This window comes from Lepisma saccharinum, chromosome 7 (assembly GCF_977018435.1).
Source record: "Lepisma saccharinum chromosome 7, izLepSacc3.1, whole genome shotgun sequence".
Classification (NCBI taxonomy): domain Eukaryota; kingdom Metazoa; phylum Arthropoda; class Insecta; order Zygentoma; family Lepismatidae; genus Lepisma; species Lepisma saccharinum.
This window is the reverse complement of record NC_139235.1, coordinates 48,944,746-48,967,028: the sequence shown is the minus strand read 5'-3', so window position 1 is coordinate 48,967,028 and position 22,283 is coordinate 48,944,746. Positions and strand designations below refer to the sequence as shown.

The 22,283-nt window shown below is 35.9% G+C and overlaps 1 protein-coding gene across 3 annotated transcripts in view; it reads left to right on the top strand.

The window, feature by feature from the left end:
- The window catches only part of trx (histone lysine N-methyltransferase trithorax), a 96,253-nt gene that overhangs the window by 11,597 nt on the left and 62,373 nt on the right, over positions 1-22,283 (top strand). For 2 of the 3 annotated variants that reach the window (XM_083125301.1, XM_083125300.1), the window contains exons 2-5: positions 774-1,902; positions 7,466-7,678; positions 13,332-14,021; positions 20,110-20,364. In XM_083125301.1, coding sequence (XP_082981427.1) covers positions 774-1,902; positions 7,466-7,678; positions 13,332-14,021; positions 20,110-20,364 — 2,287 coding nt within the window. The remainder of the gene's footprint in view (positions 1-773; positions 1,903-7,465; positions 7,679-13,331; positions 14,022-20,109; positions 20,365-22,283) is intronic. The other variant, XM_083125302.1, reaches the window with a different exon arrangement.

The window sequence follows — 22,283 nt, the reverse complement described above, 5'->3', positions numbered from 1 at the left end:
ATCGATAATTTACGTCTAGTGTATTGAAATGCTAATATAAAAGAATACGATATTGATTAATGCAGTGAAAAGAGCATAGTGTTTCCAACAAGATACATATATTATTATGATTGCAATATAGCAGTTTTTAAAGCGAGCCTCCAGACAAAAGAATGCATGTAATATCATCATTTTGTTACATGAAAACTAAAAATGTTTGTAAATTAGTATTTTTAGTGATCCTAAATAGCACAATTTATCACACTTTCATTTCTATAATTGCGTTCAGTGAGTTTCTGAATCATTTACTTTGCATGTAAGGCGTACAGAACCTTAAAATAGGTTGAGTAGAAATTTTCGGCGAAAAATGCAGGCTCGACCAGGACTCGAATCCGGGTCTCTGGCATACCGTGCCATTGCTCTAACCACTGAGCTACCGAGCCAGCCTGCCTGGTTCGAGTCCTGGTTGAGCCTGCATTTTTTGCTGAAAATTTCTACGTAGTTCATCGCCTGTGTGTGCCTAATCTACAATAATTAAAATAGGTTGTTTTGAAAAATTTTAGTGCATATTTTGGCCTTTTTTAGTGCATATAAATCTGCCCCCTAGTTATAACCGTATCTTTAATCAAACTAAAAATAAATGTCTGATGAAGGGAGCATGTATTCTCTGAACGAAAAACTGTGTTTTTATGCTTGTAATGACTGTAGACTACAAGAGAAATAATTCAAACATTTTATGTTAATATGTAATTTGCTCTCATTGTACGTTGTTAATTTTTAATATTTTGTTGCAGGATACACAGACCTTTCAAGGATTTACTCAGTATGACTTGAAAGAAGCACTGAAGAAAGTGAAGTTGAAGCATATAGAAATGGGGCACTTAGGACAGGAAAAATGGCAATTCTTCCAAAGAGAACTCCGTTACCCATTTGAGGATGAATATGTTAGTCAGTCACACAAAAATGGATCTTTGGTTAGAGCAGGTAGACGCGGTAAGAATTTTTGGAAGTGTCGGTATGAACCACCTAATAAGAAATGTGGTAGTAGTGATAACATCTCATTGCAGAATAATACTCCTTCAACCACCAAAGTTTTTTGCCGAGGTGAGAATCGAAGAGCAGGTTTTAGAAGGAACAGTCAGACATTTTCAAGTGATTCTTTGAAAAGAACCGTGGCTAAAAAATTGCTTTTCAAAGCTAAGACTTCACAGAGGGAAGTGAGTCAAGAGAAAAGTGTTCGTAAGTTTATTTTGCCCACACGGAGTGTGCATTCTTCACGTGTTATAATTCCAAATAAACGATTTCTTCATTATGACAGTGGTATTGGTCTCTCAGGACAGGAAACAAACAAAAAACCTAAATTACTTAGGACTTCTGGCGATGCCAGTTTTTCACAACATACCAACAACAGTGAAGTTTCCACAGAGGATGCTGTAAATTGGGGAGGTGCGCACACAGATGATCCAAGTTCCTGCAGACGTACTTACAGAAATGGTACTGACATTGGCCAGGGGAAGTCTTCTTTGCCGAAGGGTCCAAATTCAGTTCCTACTAATTCTGAACAGAATAGCATGATGGAAACAATAGCAAGATATACTAATAGCATTACTGGAGGGAAGACAAATCCTGTCGGTAGGCCAAGAAAGTTTGTAAAGAGACCAGGGCAGCCTAATAATTCTGTTCCTCACGTTCCACTTAAATCCTGGATGTCAAAGGAGGAGGTGAGAGCAAAGGATAAGATAGAGAGGATTCTCAAGTCTCAGTGGGACGGAAGGCTTCAGCAACATCAAAGCATTGAGAGTTCGCCGGTGCTCTCCAAAAATAAAGTGAACATTGTCCGACAAGCTACACTTGATTTAAATAAGTTATCTGGAACTTTATTCTCCCAGAGAGCAGTGAATTTTAACAATGCTCCTGTGGCAGGTAAGTAACCAATACTTAATTCCGTTTTTATTGCACTGAAAACTAATTAAAGAGAAACCATATTTGCAGCTTTTTGAAGCATATATGTATGTAAGTATTGCTTCCCCACTTGTGTGCATAAGTGAATGTTGTGTCTGTTTTTCTGCTTGATTGGAAAGTATAATTCCACATCATACTATTTGGTTGAAGAATGTTTGTTTGCTTACATAGGATTTATTTCTAGCTTTTTAGGCACCAAAGCATATACGACGGTTGGGGAGTAAGTCATGGCAACTCAGTAATATTTAAATTATGCAAAGGTGGACGGAAATTGGAAACTGCGGGAGGAAGCTCGACACGAGTACTTTACCCACTGGTCAATAGATGGCTCTGTGTGTTGTACTGGATGGGCACGGGGTGCTGGGAAAACAGTTGTGAGTCAGTCGTGGAGTAAGATGGAAGTGATCAGATTGGAACAGCAATCGTACATCAACGTGGCCGTGGGAGAAATGTGAGTGATTGTCATCAAGAATTGGTAGAAGCGTTAGCAATTAACGCTCTGTCATATCGAACTGTCGCAAGATGGGTAGCAGCATTTCAGAGAGGACGCCAATCATCCAGCGACATGGTTCATGATTCCTACCAACAAAATATCCATAATGGATGCTTTTTCAGTTGTATATAACAAATTTTTAATACATCCTTCGATTGTCGAATTATTACTGGGTTGCCATGACTTACTCCCCAACCCTCGTAGTAACAACTATAATAATATAATTTGTTTGCATGATAAATAATTTTTGTTCTGTTTCCCCCTGGTATGTGTTTGCGTGGAAATGTTTGATTTTGTGTGTGTAGTAACATGCACTCAAGATGTTGGATTTGTATTTTTCATAGCTATCAGAAACTGCACAGTATGATTTTTCACTTTGTGTATGGTTCTTTTGCAATGCAATAATATTTCAATAAATTTTGATTAATTAGTAACTACCTGTAATTGGGTGAGAATTTAAGAGTTTTAGGGTTGCAGTTGACAGAATCAAATGCTTACTTTTATCCCTTAGACACCGAGGCTGATTTTCCAGATATTTGCACTAATGCTGAGCATGTTTTTTTTTTTTTTTGTTTTTTTTCGGGAAATTTGAAATTCTGCATGCTTGTAAATTACATTTTATATTTCCGGAACTAAGAAAGTTAGAGGTAAAAATGATACCTTGTTTTGTTCAGTATACTTTGAGCTATAATCCTGATGGGAAAAAAATAAATTTTCCGTAATCAGTTAGAAGAAGAAAAGGGGAAGTAACTATTTTTTTTTACACAAAATTTGAAATTCATCGGACCCCCACGCAGGCTACGCCAGGACGTAAATCTCCAAAAGGTACATAATGGGCACCAGGAATGTTGGAAGGTCGTACTCCTATTTCCGAAAGGTGTTTTGAAACACCAGAATTGAGAAAGAAGCGATGTTTTCGAAACCAATTAAAACAAATGAAAAGAAAAATCACAATTTTTCGGACATCAACCCCCCCTCCAAATAGTAACAATGAAATTAAACTTTACTAATTGTTAATTACATACCTCTAGATTCATGCAGAACTCAAAACATGTATCTCCGATCATTATCCAAGTTACAGTATGTTAAAATAGTAACATACTACAAAAAAAACATGCTGTTGGTTCTGAAGGCACCAGTCATGTTATTAATAGGATGATATGAAACCTCTCTTTTTTGATTACATTACCACTAAGTGCTTTTAAACTGCTGGCTGAATTTGTTCCCATTCTTCCTGTTTTATGGGGAATAGTTGAAGTGGGTTTGTTGGTCAAGTGGGTCTCGCATGCAACACTCCAACTCATCCCAAAGATGTTTGGGTTCAAGTCAGGACTTTGGGTGTGCCAGTTAAGCACTTCCACCTGATTTGCTTAATTTGATCTGTGGGCAAAAGCATTTTTATGTTATTACATACACAAAAGGACCTATTCCAAACCGTTTTCACAGTGTGAGCAGCATGTTTAATGTCTAATATGTCTCGGTACATGCCAAAGGTCTTCAACCCATTGATTGAAACTAAGGGTCCAAGTCCAAACCAGGAAAAACAGCCTCACAGTATTTCCTTGCCACCACCAAATTTCACTGTTGACACTGTGGCAGATGCCGTTCGCCAGGCATCGGCCAGATCTGCACATGTCCATCTCACTGCTGGATTATGTACCGTGACTCACTGCATAAGACCTTCTTCCACTGTTCCATGGTCCAATGACAGTGTTGTTTGCAAGACTCCAGACAACACCGTGGCATTGGCGCGTGTGATTAATGGCTTCCTAGCAGCATCACAACTATGGAAACCAAGTTCTATGACCTTCCACCGGATAGTCTGTGACTGGCCTCTCTACCTGAGCTGCGTTAGAAATTCTATGTATTTGTCCATGAGGGTGTCTGACTATTGGCTTGCACAACATGCTTCAGAGTTCACTGGCCCCGATCAGTTAGTGTCTTGGGCCTACCAGAACAGTGATTGGGTTCAGTGCTTCCATGACATTTTCACTTGTCAATGACATCACTAACAGTGGACTATGGCACATTTAATTGCTGAGAACTCTATCCGTTGAAATGTCAGATTTTTTGGGCCCTGATCATCATGCCCGGTTACTCATTGTAACAGCAAAGGTGTCTAATGTGTTATTGCCTATGTGCCTTCACTTACATAGCATTCGTCGAGTGCGTTGATGTCATACTGGGCGTGTTTACTTGGAACACAAGGTTGCCGGTGACTTTTGGCTATATATTGTATGTTAATGAAGTCAAATATTACAAGTTTGACACATATGTGTGGCTGAAAACCATGTTATGTTTCCATATAGTCAAGCTGTATCTAACATCTATTGTTTCTGAGCTGATGTTTGGTCCTGTGTATATCTTTACTGTTATTACAAGCTCAAACACACCACCTCGTATATGAGTTAGTGTTGTCGAAATGTTATTGCTTGTTATATTACAGCTATATACTGCAGCACAGTGTATATTCAGTAGTCATCCATATATTTTGGTGATCAGTGTCACCGTCCACATAAGAACTTGTTATTTTACTGCTTGAAAGGCTTCCACTTTTTTTTCCTGCAAGCCTCTACTGTTGGATTAAAAATTATAGATACTAGAGTTTTGACTCCAATTAAAAATTAACCAGAAGACCTACATAAAAGTGAGTTACATCAAAATTTAGCTTATTTATCTGCTTTAATCTATGGTAACCAAATTATTTTTTGAGTATGCCTTCTAGTTTTAATCGTCGCGAGAACAAAAAGTGCTGCTTTTTCTTGGTTTTGCAAACGATCAAGCTCTTGGAAATTCTATAAATTAAAAACGGGTAGTCCGATCGTGATGAAATTATAGTAGGGTGCAGGCAGAAAGGTTTTAAACACATTTTTAATTTTAACATTTTAAAAATTGGTCAAAAAACATTCTTATCAATTTGGCGAAACACCTTTTTCTTAGTATTGGGTAGTCCTACAAATACAATATTGGTCTTGTTTTGAAGCTCTTTGCATCTGTTTTTAAAATCCATTATCATTGCGAAACCGATTTTATACAGATTTTTATTCAATGGTGTAAAGATGTATGTGGAGAAGTTCTTTCGCAAAATTGATAGGAACTGCTTTTTGAGAGCGATCGTTTGCAAAACTTTAAACTGGTCCTTGTTTTGTTCCTGTGATGATTAAAAATTGAAGACATATGCAGAAATTGATTTGATTAGCATAGATTAACGCAGAATTAAATAAGCTAAATTTTGATGTAACTCACTTTTATGTAGGTCTTCTGGTTGATTTTTAATTGGAGTCAAAACTCTAGTATCTATACTTTTTAATCTGGCAGTAGGTGCACTACCTTACCAGTTTGTCAGTTGTGCCATCTGCAACCATTGGGTATTTGCTATTGCACCTTCTGGTTGTCAATGTTTAATTCATGTGGATAGTCCATTATGGATGTGTGCATTAAATTATAATTTTACTTTTTTTTCATGTAAAAAGTAATTACTACTGTGTATGTATGATACACCACATTTTTCATGGAGACACATGGTGGTTCCAATCCCAATTTAAGCTGTAGGTCCAGTCCCAATTAGCATGTCTGTGCATAAAGTGGACTTAAAAAAACAACTTGGACACATTTTTCATTTTTATTTTCTGAAACATGATTCCATTATTTTTATTACCTCAAGTCCTCTTCTAATTAAGGTTCAATATTAATCGTGTAAATGATGTTAGAGAAATAATTGGATTGGCAACTATGGTTGGCAATTGTGAATGCGCACAAATACATGTACACACAGGAGTGAAAAATAGTATAATTAGAGGAAGTCCTTTTTTCATCTGGGTCTGTAATTGGTCAGTTCTTATTATTTTTTAAAATGGTCAGAAAAGTCTGTATTTTTGTTTTTATGCCATTGCCTGGGCATCATTCATCTCTATTGTCAAGGTTAGCCAAAAGTTGCAGAAAAGCAACCTCAAAAAAGACAATATAAAATAAAATATGTGCAATAATTTCAATTAAAAAATTAAAATGTGTAACACCTTTGTGATTTAGTGGGTTTTTAGGTAGCTGCTAATTCAGAAATCAATTAACAAGTGAAAATAACTTTAGTATGATTTCATAGGCTGAATGCATGAGAAGCATTAACAAAAATATGTTCTGACACTTTAAACATTTTACAAATTTTGATTTCATTTGCATTTGAAGTATATAGGATACAGATGCTAATAATTTTTGGTGGTGAAATATGCAAATTATATGTATTTACAAACATTTAAACCTTAATGCAATTAAAGACACTAATGATTTTCAGCTTAATTCATTTTGCTATTTGCATGGAGTAGGACCAATTTTCGTGGAATGTTATTGCCAGGTTTGAATTGAAGGTATTATAAGGTTTGAATCCTAGCGTGGGCATGGATGTTTGAGGGTATCCATTCATCATATCATCACTCATCCCCATCTTCACAAATTAGCCAAAAGTGACACAAAAACCGAAGTAATATAATGTAAATCCATCAGCATCATTTACTTAGCATGCTAAAATTGGTGTTTAGATTTAGTACCTGCTGTGGCATTAACTAGTAATGTCCCCAATAATATGGTCCATAACGTGTTGCCAGCTGCATGTTTGAAACTTAGCTTCTTGGGCTTTTAGAGTTCTCCTTAATTTTTTAAGTTCCCAATAAAGAATTGTAAGGAGAATTAATGTGTAAAGTGTTCTCTTTGGTGCAACCATTACATAAAAAAAGAATATGCTCACACTTAATGTAATACTGACTAAATCCATTTTCCAGAAGTCAAACTTGAATTTTGTTATACTGTATCAACTTCAGTAGAATCTGTTTAATATCATCATGTTCTACATAATTTTGAATTGGTTTAAGCACAGGCGTAATAGAAAACAATAGTAGTGTGGGTAATGTAACATTTATTTCATTACTTGTGTTTATAATCTGGCAATAAGATAGATATCTGCAACTTATATATATATTAAAAAGTGATTTAATTTGAAAGAAAATATTTTAGATGTTGTTCTTTTTCTGAAATCTCTAGGCAGTGCTGAGGACAGGTTAGCTGGTGAAAACAAGAAATCAATTACATGTGGTGTTTGTGGTGCTGTGAGATACTATACCCAAGGTAAACATACACACAAATTTAAGGTAGAGAGTTGTGAAACATGCAGGAAACTCATATCAAGATGCATCACAGCTGTGAAAGGTGGCTCGGTTGGATTGAAGGTACCTCTGGCATGTTTGAAAGGAACAGGTAAGCAATTTTCTTATATTTTAACTAACTTTTTTTTGTTAGGAATGAAGAAAGTAATATTTTTATAATTGCAAATAATGGTCTGATTGGTCATTATTTAATGTGTGTTATTTTTTTTTTTTTTGTTTCATGAAATTGTCAAGCATGGGCATCTGCAGAATGTTTACAAGGAAAGTGAGGATTTTTTTCAACAGTGGGAAGCAAACCCTTTTTAACACCAGAACGCTGTTTGAAGTCATTGTGGTCCTGTCTTGTATAATAGTTAATGCAAATTAAAAACGTGAAATTGTGGTTCAACTGTATATATTTTTAGGCTCGTGTTTATTTCTCTAAACATTTTACAGGTCAGAAAATCAACCAATTTGTAAAAAAAAAATAATCATTGGACCTCGGATTTTAGGTTTTTAACCTATTTTTCTCCTTTGCAGGTAAATAAGAAATAACAAGTTACGTCAGAGTTTTCATTAAAAAATGCAACAACTGATGAAGTTTTATAGTGCCTAAAATAACCTCTTTTGGTTGTTATCATCTATTGTAGGTTTTTGTACTTAAACAAACCTTTTTTTAGGTTTTATGTATTTTTTAAGTTATCACACAGAACATATTACAATGGTACATTTTGCTCACCATCAATTCAAATAAAAATATATAAATAACTTACGTGAGTGAGTAGGAATGTACCAGAATTACGTTTCGGAAGTCTATACTACTTCCTTCATCAGGTAATAAAATAAAAAATCTTTAGGTTCCAAACAAGGTACCGCGTTGTTAAATCGTAAGTTGAGGATTCAGGTTGAGGATAAAAAAAGGGTAAAAAACTTACGGTGACAGCATAAAAAAACTGATGGAAGTCTTCACTGGTTAAAAATTCTCTATGTTAAAAACAAAAACCACAACTAAAATAATTAAAAATCGAAGACCTATTACAGTTCCCTAACGACTTCTGTCAGTGTTGGGTAGAACACATGGACTGTGAGCAGTCCCATCCTGTGTGGAAGGTAAAAATTTCCCCTCCAGCGTTCCCCTCTTATGATCTTAGGGTGTTCTGATAAATACTCCCATCCTTTAATTTTTTGGATTTAAGCATTACCAAAACTGAAAAAGGGCTTGAAACCGGTGTTTTTCATAAACCACTGGCAGGTGAACTGTACCTCAACAAAAAATCAGAACACCCCAATGGGGTTAAACTGAACATTTTCCTTAATTTTTTTATCCGAGCTGATAGACTGTGTAATAATAGCAATGAAAAAGAGAGAGAAATCGCCTGGATTGAAAGGGTAGGTCTGAAGAATGGATATAATATCCAAGAATTAGATAGGATGGCTAGGAAAGCGAGAAAGATTATCGTGAATGTAAATAATAATCACAAATAAAAATATGATAATGAAGGACATTTCGTCGGAATCCCCTATTACAAGGGGGTTTCCGAAAAGATCGCAAAAACAATGAGAAAATACGGCGTAAAATGCAGGATGAAGGCCCCTAAAAATATTAAAAGAATTTTACCAGGTACAAAAAAAAAGGGGGGGGGGAATCAAGGATAACCCGGAAGAACAAAAAGAGGTATACTGGATCGAATTAGAATGTGGGAATGAATATGTAGGCAGACGGGGAGAAATATGCGCACTAGATGGGACGAACATGATAAAGATATTAAGGAAGGGGTACCTACAAGAGGCCTATCCGAACATATATTAATGAGCAGACATAGGATTATAAAAAGGGAATTAATTAGGAAAGAGGAGAATAAATTAAACAGGAATGTTTATGAAGCTGCATTTATATGCACAGGAAAAAGGAATAAGCTTAACAGAGATGATGGTAATCTGGAGGAAGGGTGGATAGGTTTTCTTAAAAAGTGGGATAATGTGGTAAATACTGACACTAAAATGGGTTTTCATGTCACTCCAGAGGTTGTGAAGGCCGTCGAAGAAGAGAGGGAGTTCACCTTGGAATGGTGACATATACGATCATAAGAGGGGAACGCTGGAGGGGAAATTTTTTACCTTCCACGCAGGATGGGGCTGCTCACAGTCCATGTGTTCTACCCAACACTGATGGAAGTCATTAGGGGACTGTAATAGGTCTTCGATTTTTATTTATTTTAGTTGTGGTTTTTGTTTTTAACATAGAGAATTTTTAACCAGTGAAGACTTCCATCAGAATTTTTATGCTGTCACCGTAAGTTTTTTTACCCTTTTTTATCCTCAACCTGAATCCTCAACTTACAATTTAACAACGCGGTACCTTGTTTGGAACCTAAAGTTTTTTATTTTATTACCTGGTGAAGGAAGTAGTAGTACTCACTCACGTAAGTTATTTATGTATTTTTATTTGTATCACACAGAGGTATGTGTTCTGTTTGGTGACAAAAAATTCAATGTCTAACTGGTTTGAAACATACTCTCTGTCAATTCCCCATCCTCCAAGTCCAAGATGTTTTTCAAGCCCGAAACAAGGCAAAACGTCTGGCACCACTGTTGCCTGCACACAGTTGTGTGTGTATGATTTTTGAAAAAGGGGTGGGTATTAGTAGCCTCATTGTGCCACATTTTTTTGCCTTAACGTTCATTTCTTTAAAGAATACTGGACCTAAAGGGGGAGATATGACCCCACTAATCCCTCTTTGGACTCCTCACTGCCTGCACAGTCCAAATTGCAATTTACTCACTTTGAGTCCTTTGTGGCATTCACGGCTTGCAAAGTAACGTTTCTGCACTCAAATTTGCACACTATGTTTCTGTTTAAAGATCATTTTCAGGATTTAATTTAATCCTCATAGATAAAGGTGGAGTTTGTCTGTGGATAAGGTGAAAAAGATTGTTATGGGCAGGAAATCATACATAATTCATTATCATATCAACAAGTAAATTTGATAATAGCACAAGTATTGATATTACAATAATTTGTGAATAATTCTGAAAGTGATGGATAGACATGAAAATTTGACTAGAAAATTCATACTTTATATGTTAAATTTTCTTACGGTTCTTTTGAAATTTTGTTTTTTAACAATTGTACCTAATTACCATTTTTTAGTAATTTTGAACCATTATAATTTTTTTTTGGAAACTACTTCAGGATTTTTAAAATCTAATTTCAATTTTTTTAGTCTATTTTAGGAACCTAAAAGCACACTTTTTAAAACCTAAAAATCCGAAATCTACTAATCCTATATGCAGGTATAAACTTGAATATAAGATAATTTTAAATATTGTGGATATGGATTTCTGAAAATTGTTTTGCTACAGCATGGTTTTTTGTTTGTATGCTGTAAAGCAGGTTACTTTGCCTATATGTTAGAATCAACTAAGGAAAGCTTCAACATATTAGATTTTTCCAGGTGGTTTATGCAATGCTAGTTAAAACACACGAGCAACAATTAAGTGCCAAACAGTTTCATTTTTACAGACTGCCAGGTAAAAATGTTTAAAAAATGTTACTCTCACATTTGAATTTATCTGCATTATACAAGTGTCAGTACATATAATATAGATTTATTAATAAACAATTGAAAGCTAAATAACTTTTTCCCACTTCTTTGGGAAATCTGGAATGTCTTATACATATTGACTTTGACAATGTTCACTTTTTACATTTAATATCATCAATGTCAACTGTTCCCTAGAAAAAGCAATTAGGGCTGAGCTGATACTGATAGGGAAGTATTCTTCGAATTTGAAGTATTCGGTTGGAATTTATTTACCGATAGCAGCATTTTCTGGCATTTTGGTCTTTGACACACTCCGCAAAAATGCCTTGTGACAGTTTCACGGAGTCTTGGAAATTAGGCAAAATTCAAATTTTCTTTTTATTTTGCACCAGTTTTGCGTAAAAATACTTATTTTGAATGTAACATGTAATTTAATAATCTGATGTAATTCTTGAAAATTTTGAAGCAAAAGTGTTGGTAAGTTGGTGCAAATAATTGAAGTGGAATACTTTCACACAAATATTAACTAATATTTGGAACAACTTCAAATTGTTTCAGGTATCGGTATTGGTGGGAATCGGTGCAGGTATCAGCATCGGTATCAGTTCAAAGTAGTATCGGCTCAGCCCTAGTGGTAATATATTGAATTTCAGCACTTTTCCTTTTTCTGTCATGCAACTGAAGTTTTTGAAGTTTTGTTTTCAATTATGTGTCTGTACCAATCTTCTTTACTTAATCCTGTTTGGGGTCTTCTCAAGTTATGGAGTACTTATTGTGATATACTTTGTTGATATTGATTAAACTTCCAAATCCAGACAGACACTGCAAGCAGTAAATTGTTCTGTGCAAGGTGTCTCTGGTGACCCAGTGGTAATGCTGTCCCATTGTAATCAAGGAAACCTGGGTTTGGTTCCTTGTGCAGTTACATTGCCCAGTGTTTTTGGATCCCACTTAACTCTTTTGCTGCAGGATTTTGGCATACTAATATAGCTTTTGCTGCGTAGTTTTTGTGGGAAATATTCAGAAATGCGTAAATTTGTATAAAAAAAGTATTCTAGAGTCATCATCATCCTTCGCCGTTTCCTGCCTCTTGCTGGGTCGGCATAAAAGTCAAGCCTCCATTTTTTCCTGGTCTTCCACCACTCCTCTCTTTCCACGGTGTTCCAAACTTGTCCTCTTCTAACACTCTCCACTATCTGCTCTTTCCACCGACAACTTGGTCTTCTCCTTGGCCTTATTCCCACTCCTTGTGCATTGTAAGCTCTTACTGGTAGTCTTTCTGCATCCATCCTCTTCATGTGTCCGAACCATCTCATCTGTGCCTGATCTATCCTGTCCTGAAACTTCACCACCCCCACTGTCTGTCTGTCTAAAGTGCTGATATGAATTCTTCCCCTATTTGAGAAAGGGCCATAGCAGGGAGTTACCCTTGGTGTTGGATTTTCATTGTTATTGAAATGGATTCAGTGGTGTGCCCAAGGCAGGGGGAGTGAGTTGGTAGGGCTCATAACCCTTCCTTTTGGTAAATCATTACAAAAAAAAAAAAAAAAAAGAATGTTAAAATCAGGAAAGATAGTGAAATGAGGGCTGACTACTTAAAAAAAGTATATGTACCCTCACCCCCTTTCAGAAATCTTAGTCACACCACTGAGCAGATAAATGATCCCTGTTGCCATTGTTGCATACATGTTTTTAATTTGTTCCAAACCAAAGTTCGTTATTTCCTTCAAAAATAGTTCGAATGACAGAGGCTAGACGGCAGCATGTTCTGGTAATGCTGAACACCGACGACAAGATTATTCTAAATCGACTGCAATCATCGATTGAAGTTACTTGCCGCAGCAAAAGAGTTAAAATGTAGATATAGTGTGGATTAACCTATCGAAGAATATGGTTTAAACTTTTCCAAATTGTTTCGAAACTCAGAATTGGAGGTAAAAAGGGCATATAATTAAGCATTTTTTTGTTTATTAGTAAGAAAGAGAAATTGCAGTTTGTTCATACACAGTGAGTTTGAATTTTTAAGTCTACTTCATGCATAGATGGACTAATTGGTACTGGACCTATAGTTTAACGTGGGATGTAAACCACTATGTGCCACCACTGAGTATCGAACCCAAGACTCCTTGATTACAAGGTGATGACTTTACTACTGTGCCATCTGAAGGCCCAAATTATACACAGTGAAAATTATGCATTATCAGTTATCTTCTCTTTCAGGAAAATGTATTGTGTCACCTACAAACTCAAATATACAGGATAGTAGCAGTTCTGCAGATGAGGATCCATTCTGTCGTGCCTGCAGGTTGAAATTGTGTTTGCAGACGTACAGTATACCAAAGGGACTTCAAAAGAAAGTTGCTCAGTTCTTGCCTCAAGACATGTATGATGAAGTGATTGGTTCAACGATAAAGGTGAATGTCCAGAAAAGAAAATTTAAGGTCAAACCAAAAGAGGATGAGTGTGCAGTGGCGGTAGATCTGCCTTCATTTTCGGGTAACCCAGATGATGAATATCACGATGTAATCTTGCAAACTCTTCCACATGGTTGGTTGAAGAAAATAGTTTGGCGAAATAACAGTGAGAAGCATTGGGATCTATTTCTTGTCAGTCCTGACGGAAGAAGGTTTTCCGCTAGATCTGAAGTGATGGACTATTTGAGAGACTCAAAAATACCATACTGTGACAGCTACCACAATTTCTTGATGCCTTCTTACTTGGACAAAATGATGTCAAACCAGGGTGTGGAGGATGTGTGTTTCAATGGATTATTGAAGGAGTTTGGCAAATTCAACCGCATGGCAAAAGATGGTAAAAATGACAGTGCTAACGCTACAGCAAGACATACAAAGATTCGAGCAGCCCAACGCTTGAAAAAGAGAGCAACGAAGCAGTATGCAAAAATTAGAGGTAATGTCTTATATTATTCATCATCATTATTAATTTGCAATTGTGATTTTGATCTTTGAATGTGCAAACTCAAATAATTCTAGATAAAGAAGCCTTGTGTTCAAGCATGCCCAGGCAAAGAAGTAGGTAGCTGACAAGAATGACAATTATTATAAGCTGTACATTTGTAAAGATATAGGGATGAACATAAATGGAATGTTGGAGTATACCAATGTCATGTACATTTCCCTGATGAAGAGTCTAGTAGTTAGTTTCAATTTTATTTGTGTGGTGTTTTTAAGCTTCAGTGGACGAGCAGGTACGTGGGTCGTTCAATATATAAGTTTCCGTATGCTGTAAAACATTTTATTTTTAACATACATTAGAAAACTATACATACATGTGTAGGAGGATCCTTCCTCACTTCTCCACATAATTCCCATAGAGATTCAGGCATTTGTCCCACCATTGCACCAATTTGTCCATACCCTTTGCAAAACAATCAGGGCTCTGGCTATTGAGCACTATTCTCACATTCTGCTTCACTTCTTCATCTGTTTCGAAACAGTAACATTGCAATTCAGACTTTAACACCGGAAAAAGATGGAAATTACTCGGGGCTGTATGGAGGGTGGGGCAGCCGTTCCCACCCCAATTCTTCAATTTTGTGTTGTGTTTGCACTACTGAGTGGGGGCGAGCGTGATCGTCAAGAAGAATGACACCAGCGGACAGGAGACCTGGTCGCTTATGTCAAATCGCGTTTTTCAGTTTATCCAATGTTTGACAATAACGGTCCGCATTAATTGTTCTTCCTCGTTCCAAAAAGTCCGTAAGCAGAACGCCCTTACCATCCATGCTTCTGAACTCCTTATGACGCGAGCCCGCGTTTTCCGAACAAGCCTTTACTTTTCGCCCTTGAGCGCATGCACCTTCACGACTGATAACGAATCGATTGTTGTTCCTTGTAGACGAAGGATGGTGCTTGTCAACCATGTGCATCTTTTTAATGCCATTGCTTTATACAATATTTTATAGCACAGGGAAACTTATATATTGAACGTCCCTAGTATGTATCCATACCTGCTGTATGGATTCAGTTGAGGAGAAGTAGGATATATACAGGGTGTACCATTTAAGTTGATAATTTGAAATAACTCATAAAGGAAGCATTTTCGAAATAAATGTTTCAAATTAAAGTTATTTGACTTTAAGGGGGAAAGCAAGTATCAAAAGTATTCCTAATTTGGTGTATCCAGCATCCATAGGGCTGACACTAGAAGCGAAATTCTGGAAATTGTTTCCTTAAGCTTGCAACTATCTGATATTATACATTGTTGTTATTCTTTTGCCCAAGAAGTTTGAGCCTGTTTTTAATGAAACTTTGCTTGGTTGTAGGAATGTACCACTGCTACATACTCAATTTTTTCATTCACTTCACTCTATTATGGTGACCACAGGGTCATATTGAATATGTTTTTTTTTGTTTTTTTTTAATTTTCTTCTCACTTGAACAGTCATAATTGACAGATTGATTGATTTGCTTTATTTTACTTTGCCTTTTGTGCCACTTTTGGCTAATTTGCGAAGAGGGGAATGAGTGATGACATGTTGAAATTGATAAATGGACACTCGCAAACATTCATGCCAAGGCCAGGATTTGAACCTGGGACCACTGGCAGTGTAGCGTGAAGTGCCAACCACTCTGCCAAGGGGCCGGCAACAGAAATAATTGGGAGATACGATGTATAAATTTCATGTCTGCTAAAAGCCATGTTATTAAATAAAAATCGTTCCTCTACACAACAATTACTTCTCGAGCTGCGTTTGTTTTTTACATCCTGGCGGCAAGTTTGAAAAGCACGTGCCTGGAATATGTTCATCCTGAAGAGACTTCCAAGTACGAGAGGCTCGTGTCCACTAAAGGTTAAGGTACTTGCTTCAATGGAAATCTTAAATGATTATTCTGACATGTGGCTTAAAGAGTTTGTTAAAATCAGATATTCTTTTGATCTCGTATAAAATTTCAACTTTTTCCTTAAGAACTTGAATTGTTCATTCACCTCCTTATACACCCATGAGGTGCAATGAGTTTCAGATTAGAAGGATGATGTATGCATTTAGATGTTCACTTTCCAAATCTAGGATGTATGAAATATATGCTTACATTCATAAAGACGGCAGCACACTGGCAGAATTTTACAAGTTGCAGGCTGTTTACAGGATTGGGTTGGTAACATTGATGATTTTGCCAAGAAACAGATATGCATATGTCGGTAATACTGATATAGGACATATTAATCTGCCCCAAGACTAATACTTAGAAATCTTGATTTTTTTCCAAATGCAATAAAAAAATTGTTTCGATTTTTAAGTAATTTTTTTATTACTCGGTTGAAATAATCAGTTAAGAACATAATAAATGGTTATAGTAATGTTGATTGTTGACAACTCAACAATGAGATACAGGCATGTGAAAAAGCCCCAAAAATAAAATCCCGAGTATACTCGTGCTGTCAATGAACTTGTTAAAAAATCAAGATAAGTTATTTTAATAATCAAAATAAACACAAAATAGCACTGAAACACTAATTAGTGAAATTTGTCATTAGTTCTAAAATGTGTATAAGTGTACCCACTAAACGTGAAATACATTGTTTATATGTTACTGACTGAGTGATAAGCCCTGAAAGATGGATCAATGCACAAAGCTACACTGCATTCCCCACACATATATCTGGATTCTCTTCTAGCCTTCGTCCCTATAGCATCACGCACACTGCTGCACATTCTTCTTGGATTTTGCTTCTTCTCAGTTGGAAGAATCACTGAAGGAAAATGGCGACCAACAAGTCGCATTGGTGTTGCCGTTGCTGAGGGGCGACCATCTGCTTTTGGTGAAAATTCTTCTCTTTGATGATGAGCAACCACTTTCTCAATGACAGCGACACGAAAGTCAAGGGCACTCTTCCGTCCTACACAGCTAGTTCTAAGAGGAGGAAAAATATTTTCTTATAATATTTTTTAACTCGCTTTCATGGCAATGGATTGTTTGCAATGTATTGATCTACCCTATCAACACCTCCCATTGTATCATTATATGCAAACACGACCACAGGCTTCACAACATCTTTGTTCCTTTGTCTGCATGTTTCCATTTCCGCACTGTGGAAATGGAAAACATCGAGAAATCTCTTTTGTCTTTCCACTTTAGTGCAAGAAGTTTACCTCGGAATGCTACAATCTCTCCTTTCTTCAGTTTTATCCTTTAAAATGATGGAGTCATATCCTTTCTTGTGGGACGCACAATACCATACACATCATACCAAACTGACTTTCTCACACCTACACCATAGACGAAAATAAACATCAGAAGAAGGAGATTAGTGACATCTACCGGAAAGACAAATAAACAACAACTTCAACAGCACTATCTAGTGGAAATATGCAGGAGCATAGAAAAACGAGTATAATCGTCCTTTTAAAATGTGTACGGATAAACAAGTTACCCCGAATATACTCGGGATATTATATTTTCGTGGAAATTAAAAACCTGAGTATACTCGGGCTTTTATGTTAAAAGGTTAATTGCTGCCAGAAAAGTGTTTATAAGTCTGTGCAGTGATATGCTGTGAACACTTTTTACACCCATTCAGAATTGCAAAATATGAAATTGGCATAATATAGAAAATTGTGGCCTTGAAATAAATATCAACACATTTTTTGCTTAAAAGAAATACAGAGAGCACTGCGAAAATTCATTTTGCTTGTATTATAGGCTTAATCCTTAGCTGACAGAGCCTTGCGTAGAGAATATGCCCTTTGAAGACTGCACCTTTGCAAGCACGTGTTTCTTAAACTCACTGTGAAGATAAAAAATTGTAACCCGAGAAATAATTGTCCTAGAGAAATCACATTTATTTTCTTTCTGAAAGACAGGCTTCTTGCAGTGTTAAAATGTATACAATATGCCTCCATTAAGGAAAAATATATATATTTTTAAATATATAAAAAGAGTGAATGATAAAATGTAGTGTGTAGCAGTGATACATTCCTATAATCATGCAAAGTTTTATTGAAATCTGACAAAAAAATAATTAATACGTATTCTCAAAAAATATTTAAAAATACAAAACTTCTTGTACTTACGTTTAGGTGAGTATCTATTTTCTCCGAACAACGTTTCGGGAAACTACTGTTCCCTTCCTCAGGTTCTTTTTTTTTTAGGCTATCTGAAATACTCCATAGCCACGTGAAATCTCTTCAAAAGCCAGGAAAAGAAATACGGTATATGTGTGGTGAAGGAAGAATTTTGAAAATTTTCCTAAACCTATTAAAACTCCCATCCCCCATGACTGTTTAAAACCACAACTATAAAAGGCACACACCATTTCACTTCCCTGTATTGACTTCAGGATAACTCCTTGCTGAATTCAATATGGGGAAGTGAAATAGCATGCACCTTTTATCTTTTGAATTTGAATAGGCTCTTTTAGACTGAGAAAGTTTTTTATAGTTGTGGTTTTAAACAGTGGTGGGGGATGGGAGTTTTAATAGGTTTAGCAAAATTTTCCAAATTCTTCCTTCACCAAAGACATACCGTATCCTTTTTCCTGGCTTTTGAAGAGATTTGACGTGGCTATGGAGTATTTCAGATAGCCTAAAAGAAAACCTGAGGAAGGGAACAGTAGTGTCCCGAAACGAGAAAATAGATACTCACCTAAACGTAAGTATGAAGTTTTGTATTTTTAAATATTTTTGAGAATACGTATTAATCTGAAAAAAATGAGTAATTCGCACAACCATAAGTTATGAAAAACGTAATATTACATAATGCGGCAGTGTTACCAGCTTTGGGACAATGTCTGGAATTTTGATTCTAGTGTTGGCTCAATGGATGCTGGATGGACCAAATTTGGAGGAAAGCACGACAAGAGATCAACCACTCTCTTGTGTAATTTGGGTCTTTGCACCTGCTTTCCCTTTGGACCCTTAATTGTCGGATGTTACTTATGTTGTTTGTTTTTTTTACTCATTCTTACATTTAGAATTTAGATTTTTTCATAAAGCTGCTCAATTTAATATTTAGATTTTTTCATAAAGCTGCACTGGTTGAGCAGTTATAGCCTTTTCTCTTCAATTTATCCCATAGTAACAAAAGGGAAGCAAAATAATTTTCCAAATGGCACTTGTTAATAATAGTAACAATGGATATATTGTTTTGTAATTTGAGTATGTAATACCTTCAGAGGTATACTAATGGACAAGAAGACAAAACTGAAATGTAGTGTATAGTTTTCAAGAAATGGTGCATCAATTGCTGCCGCATGCTGCCACGTAGTCTGGGAAAATTTCGACAATCGGCCCTTTCTTTGCCCTCACATTTCCTTTGAATTTTTAATTGTCGGATGTTGCTTAAAATGTTGCTTTTTATTAACATTTTTCAAAAAGGTGCAGTAGTTTAGACGTTAATAGCAATTTTTATAAATCTATCCCATAATAATAATAATACAGGAGTAACAAAAGGAAATAAGGAATTTTTCAAATTTCCCTTGCTAATAGGAACAATGGATATATTGTTTTGTAATTCAAGTATGCCATACCTTCATATGTATACTAAAGATCAAAGAAAGTCAGAAATGACATATCGTGTGTAGTTTTGAAGAAATAGGATGTTAATTGCTGTGGTGCACTGCTGACCTTTCATCCTCGAACAAATGAATGCCAGTATCCTTATGATAAAATTTTACTCTTGGGGAATTTAGTTACGTATACAATGAAGGTTAGTCACATGATAGAGCACTGACAGTTTGATTTTTTGATTGATTGATTTGGTGTTTGAAGTCCACTTTTTGCACAGTAAGGCTAATCGGGACTGGACCTACAGTTTAAAGTGTACCACTATGTGCCTCCACCGGGAATCGAACCGGGGACCCCTTTACTGTGCGGCGATACTACCACTGCACCATCGGGAGCCGTTACTGACAGTTTGAAAATGCAGTTTTGTTAATTGGGCATTTTGGCTTCTGCAAGTGAAGATGTTAATTTTAACATAATCACTTCTATGATTGAATTTAAAACTTTTTCATGTCATGAATTCCATACTTTTAGATTCTTTAAATAAACAAGGATGCAGTGAACAGCTGAACAGCAGTAATCCAAAGAAGGTTCGCAAACTTGGCAGAAGGTCTGGTGTTGTGAAGAAAGTGGGCCGGTTGAAACATTCTACAAAACGCAAAAAGTGCCAACGTTTGAAACTGAAAGGCCCTCGTGTGAAACATGTCTGCAGAAGTGCATCAGTTGTTCTTGGACAACCACGAGCAACATTTCCATCTACATGGTCAAAGGGGAAAACTGGTGGAGCAGGTATGTTATTGAGGAATATCATATTTCATATTTAATTTGAACAGAAGTGTATGAAAGTTCTTACTTGCTGGAAATCATGTGGGATTATTGCTTCCATGAATTAAAAGTTATTTCTATGTGGAAATTTGATCATTATCAAGATGTAATCTAAACTTTTCCCTAGCCATTGGTTCATCCACATTTCCCAATCCTCACTGACGTTGAAAATTCAGAAATTAAATGCTTCTTGCTTGCCAAGATTGGAAACTGAAACCCTTTCATTCGGGATCGATTTTGCCACCAAACTTAAACTTATCTCTGTGTAACCGCCAAACAGATATCTTTAGATACAATGGGAAACCCTTTCTTTTCTTGGGAATACAATGGATCCTCTATTTTTCTTTCCAAGATTTGACAATTTCCAGCCTTCTACATTTTACTGTATTTGTCCCAATAAAGAAAATTATATTTTTTTCTGGATTATACATTATTCTGAATTTTAAGTTTGTTACTAATTTATTTTTAAAAAGAGTTGAGTCTGTCAAATTAATAATGTATTTGAAAGATAAAAAAAATACTTTGCCAGTGGAATTAAATTTGTTTTCATATTCGGTGACCCCAACAGAGGAGCAACACCTCCTTCCTCATCAAACTCGCGTGCCTCCCCAATGGCGTAGTAGTAGCATTGCCGCTTTGTAATAAAGCATACTTTATTAAGCAAGAAAAAAGTGGTCCTGTATTATGTTAAGCTGTTATGAATAAATAAGTAATGCATTAACCTTTAGCAGATGGGGGTCTCACACACATACCAGGCTCTCCAGATTGAGTTTTCAACTTGCTGCTATGTTAAAAGAAATCTCACATTAAGCTCTAATTGCTGTAGAGAGATTATTATTATTTTTTAATGGTAGGGCCTTCAATGAAAGTTAATGAAAGAAGAAAAAGAAAATCAAAATTGTACAAAAATAAATGGTATGTATTCAGTACACCCCTGTGGCCACCACAACAGACCAAAGTGAATGTAGTGCTACATTCCTCCAACTGTGCAAAGTTGAAAATAGGCTGATACATCTTGTTGTAAAAAATAACAACAATTAAATTTCAATTATATCTTTTATGGAGGACAGAAGGAAAAGAACGTATAACTAAAAAAAACACGTTATTGAAAGACAATTAAAATGTTAAAATTATGTACATACAAAAAGATTACTAGATATTGTATTTACGTGTGTATAATGTGAATTCACCCTGTTTTTGATGGGGAAAGGTGAGAAAAAATTGCATCTCAAATATAACTTACAGCACAATTCAGGTTCAAGAAAAATCTTTCTTAGTTGTAAGTCTTCATGCTGTTCCCATGTCCATCAAGAACGAACCACAAAAATTTTATACAACAATTCACCAATTCACTAAAGGCCCCCCCCCCCCCCTCCTTCCTTCACCATGTTTTGGCATTCCAAACCTTTCACTTTCTTAACCACCTTATTTATTCTGTGATGGAATAAAACAAGATCAAGAAGGAAAAGAGGGCAAGTTATACTGCTACTTTCAAATTGCAAGTTCTGGGAACGCTCAGAAAAATGGCAATAGGATGGTGAGGCAAATGTAACAGTGTAACAGAGTGCTTGGGAAGTTATTTTTCATTATTTCTCACCCAACAAATATGAATGATATTGGCTCCCATGTGCGTGCACTCGATCATCGCCAGACTGGCACTAGTTTGCTTGTGGACACAAATGTTCCAATAGAAGATGAAATATAATGAGAAACAGCAATTTCACTTTCATACATATTTTTTTTCATTATCAATGCTAAAGAAATCCAACCTGTAATTATGCCTATTGGTAACATAGCTGACATCTGTTCGTGATCACTATCATCCATTAGCGACAAGTTTCTAACACAAAAACTATTTTTGAGGAAGTAATTTTCCATTATTT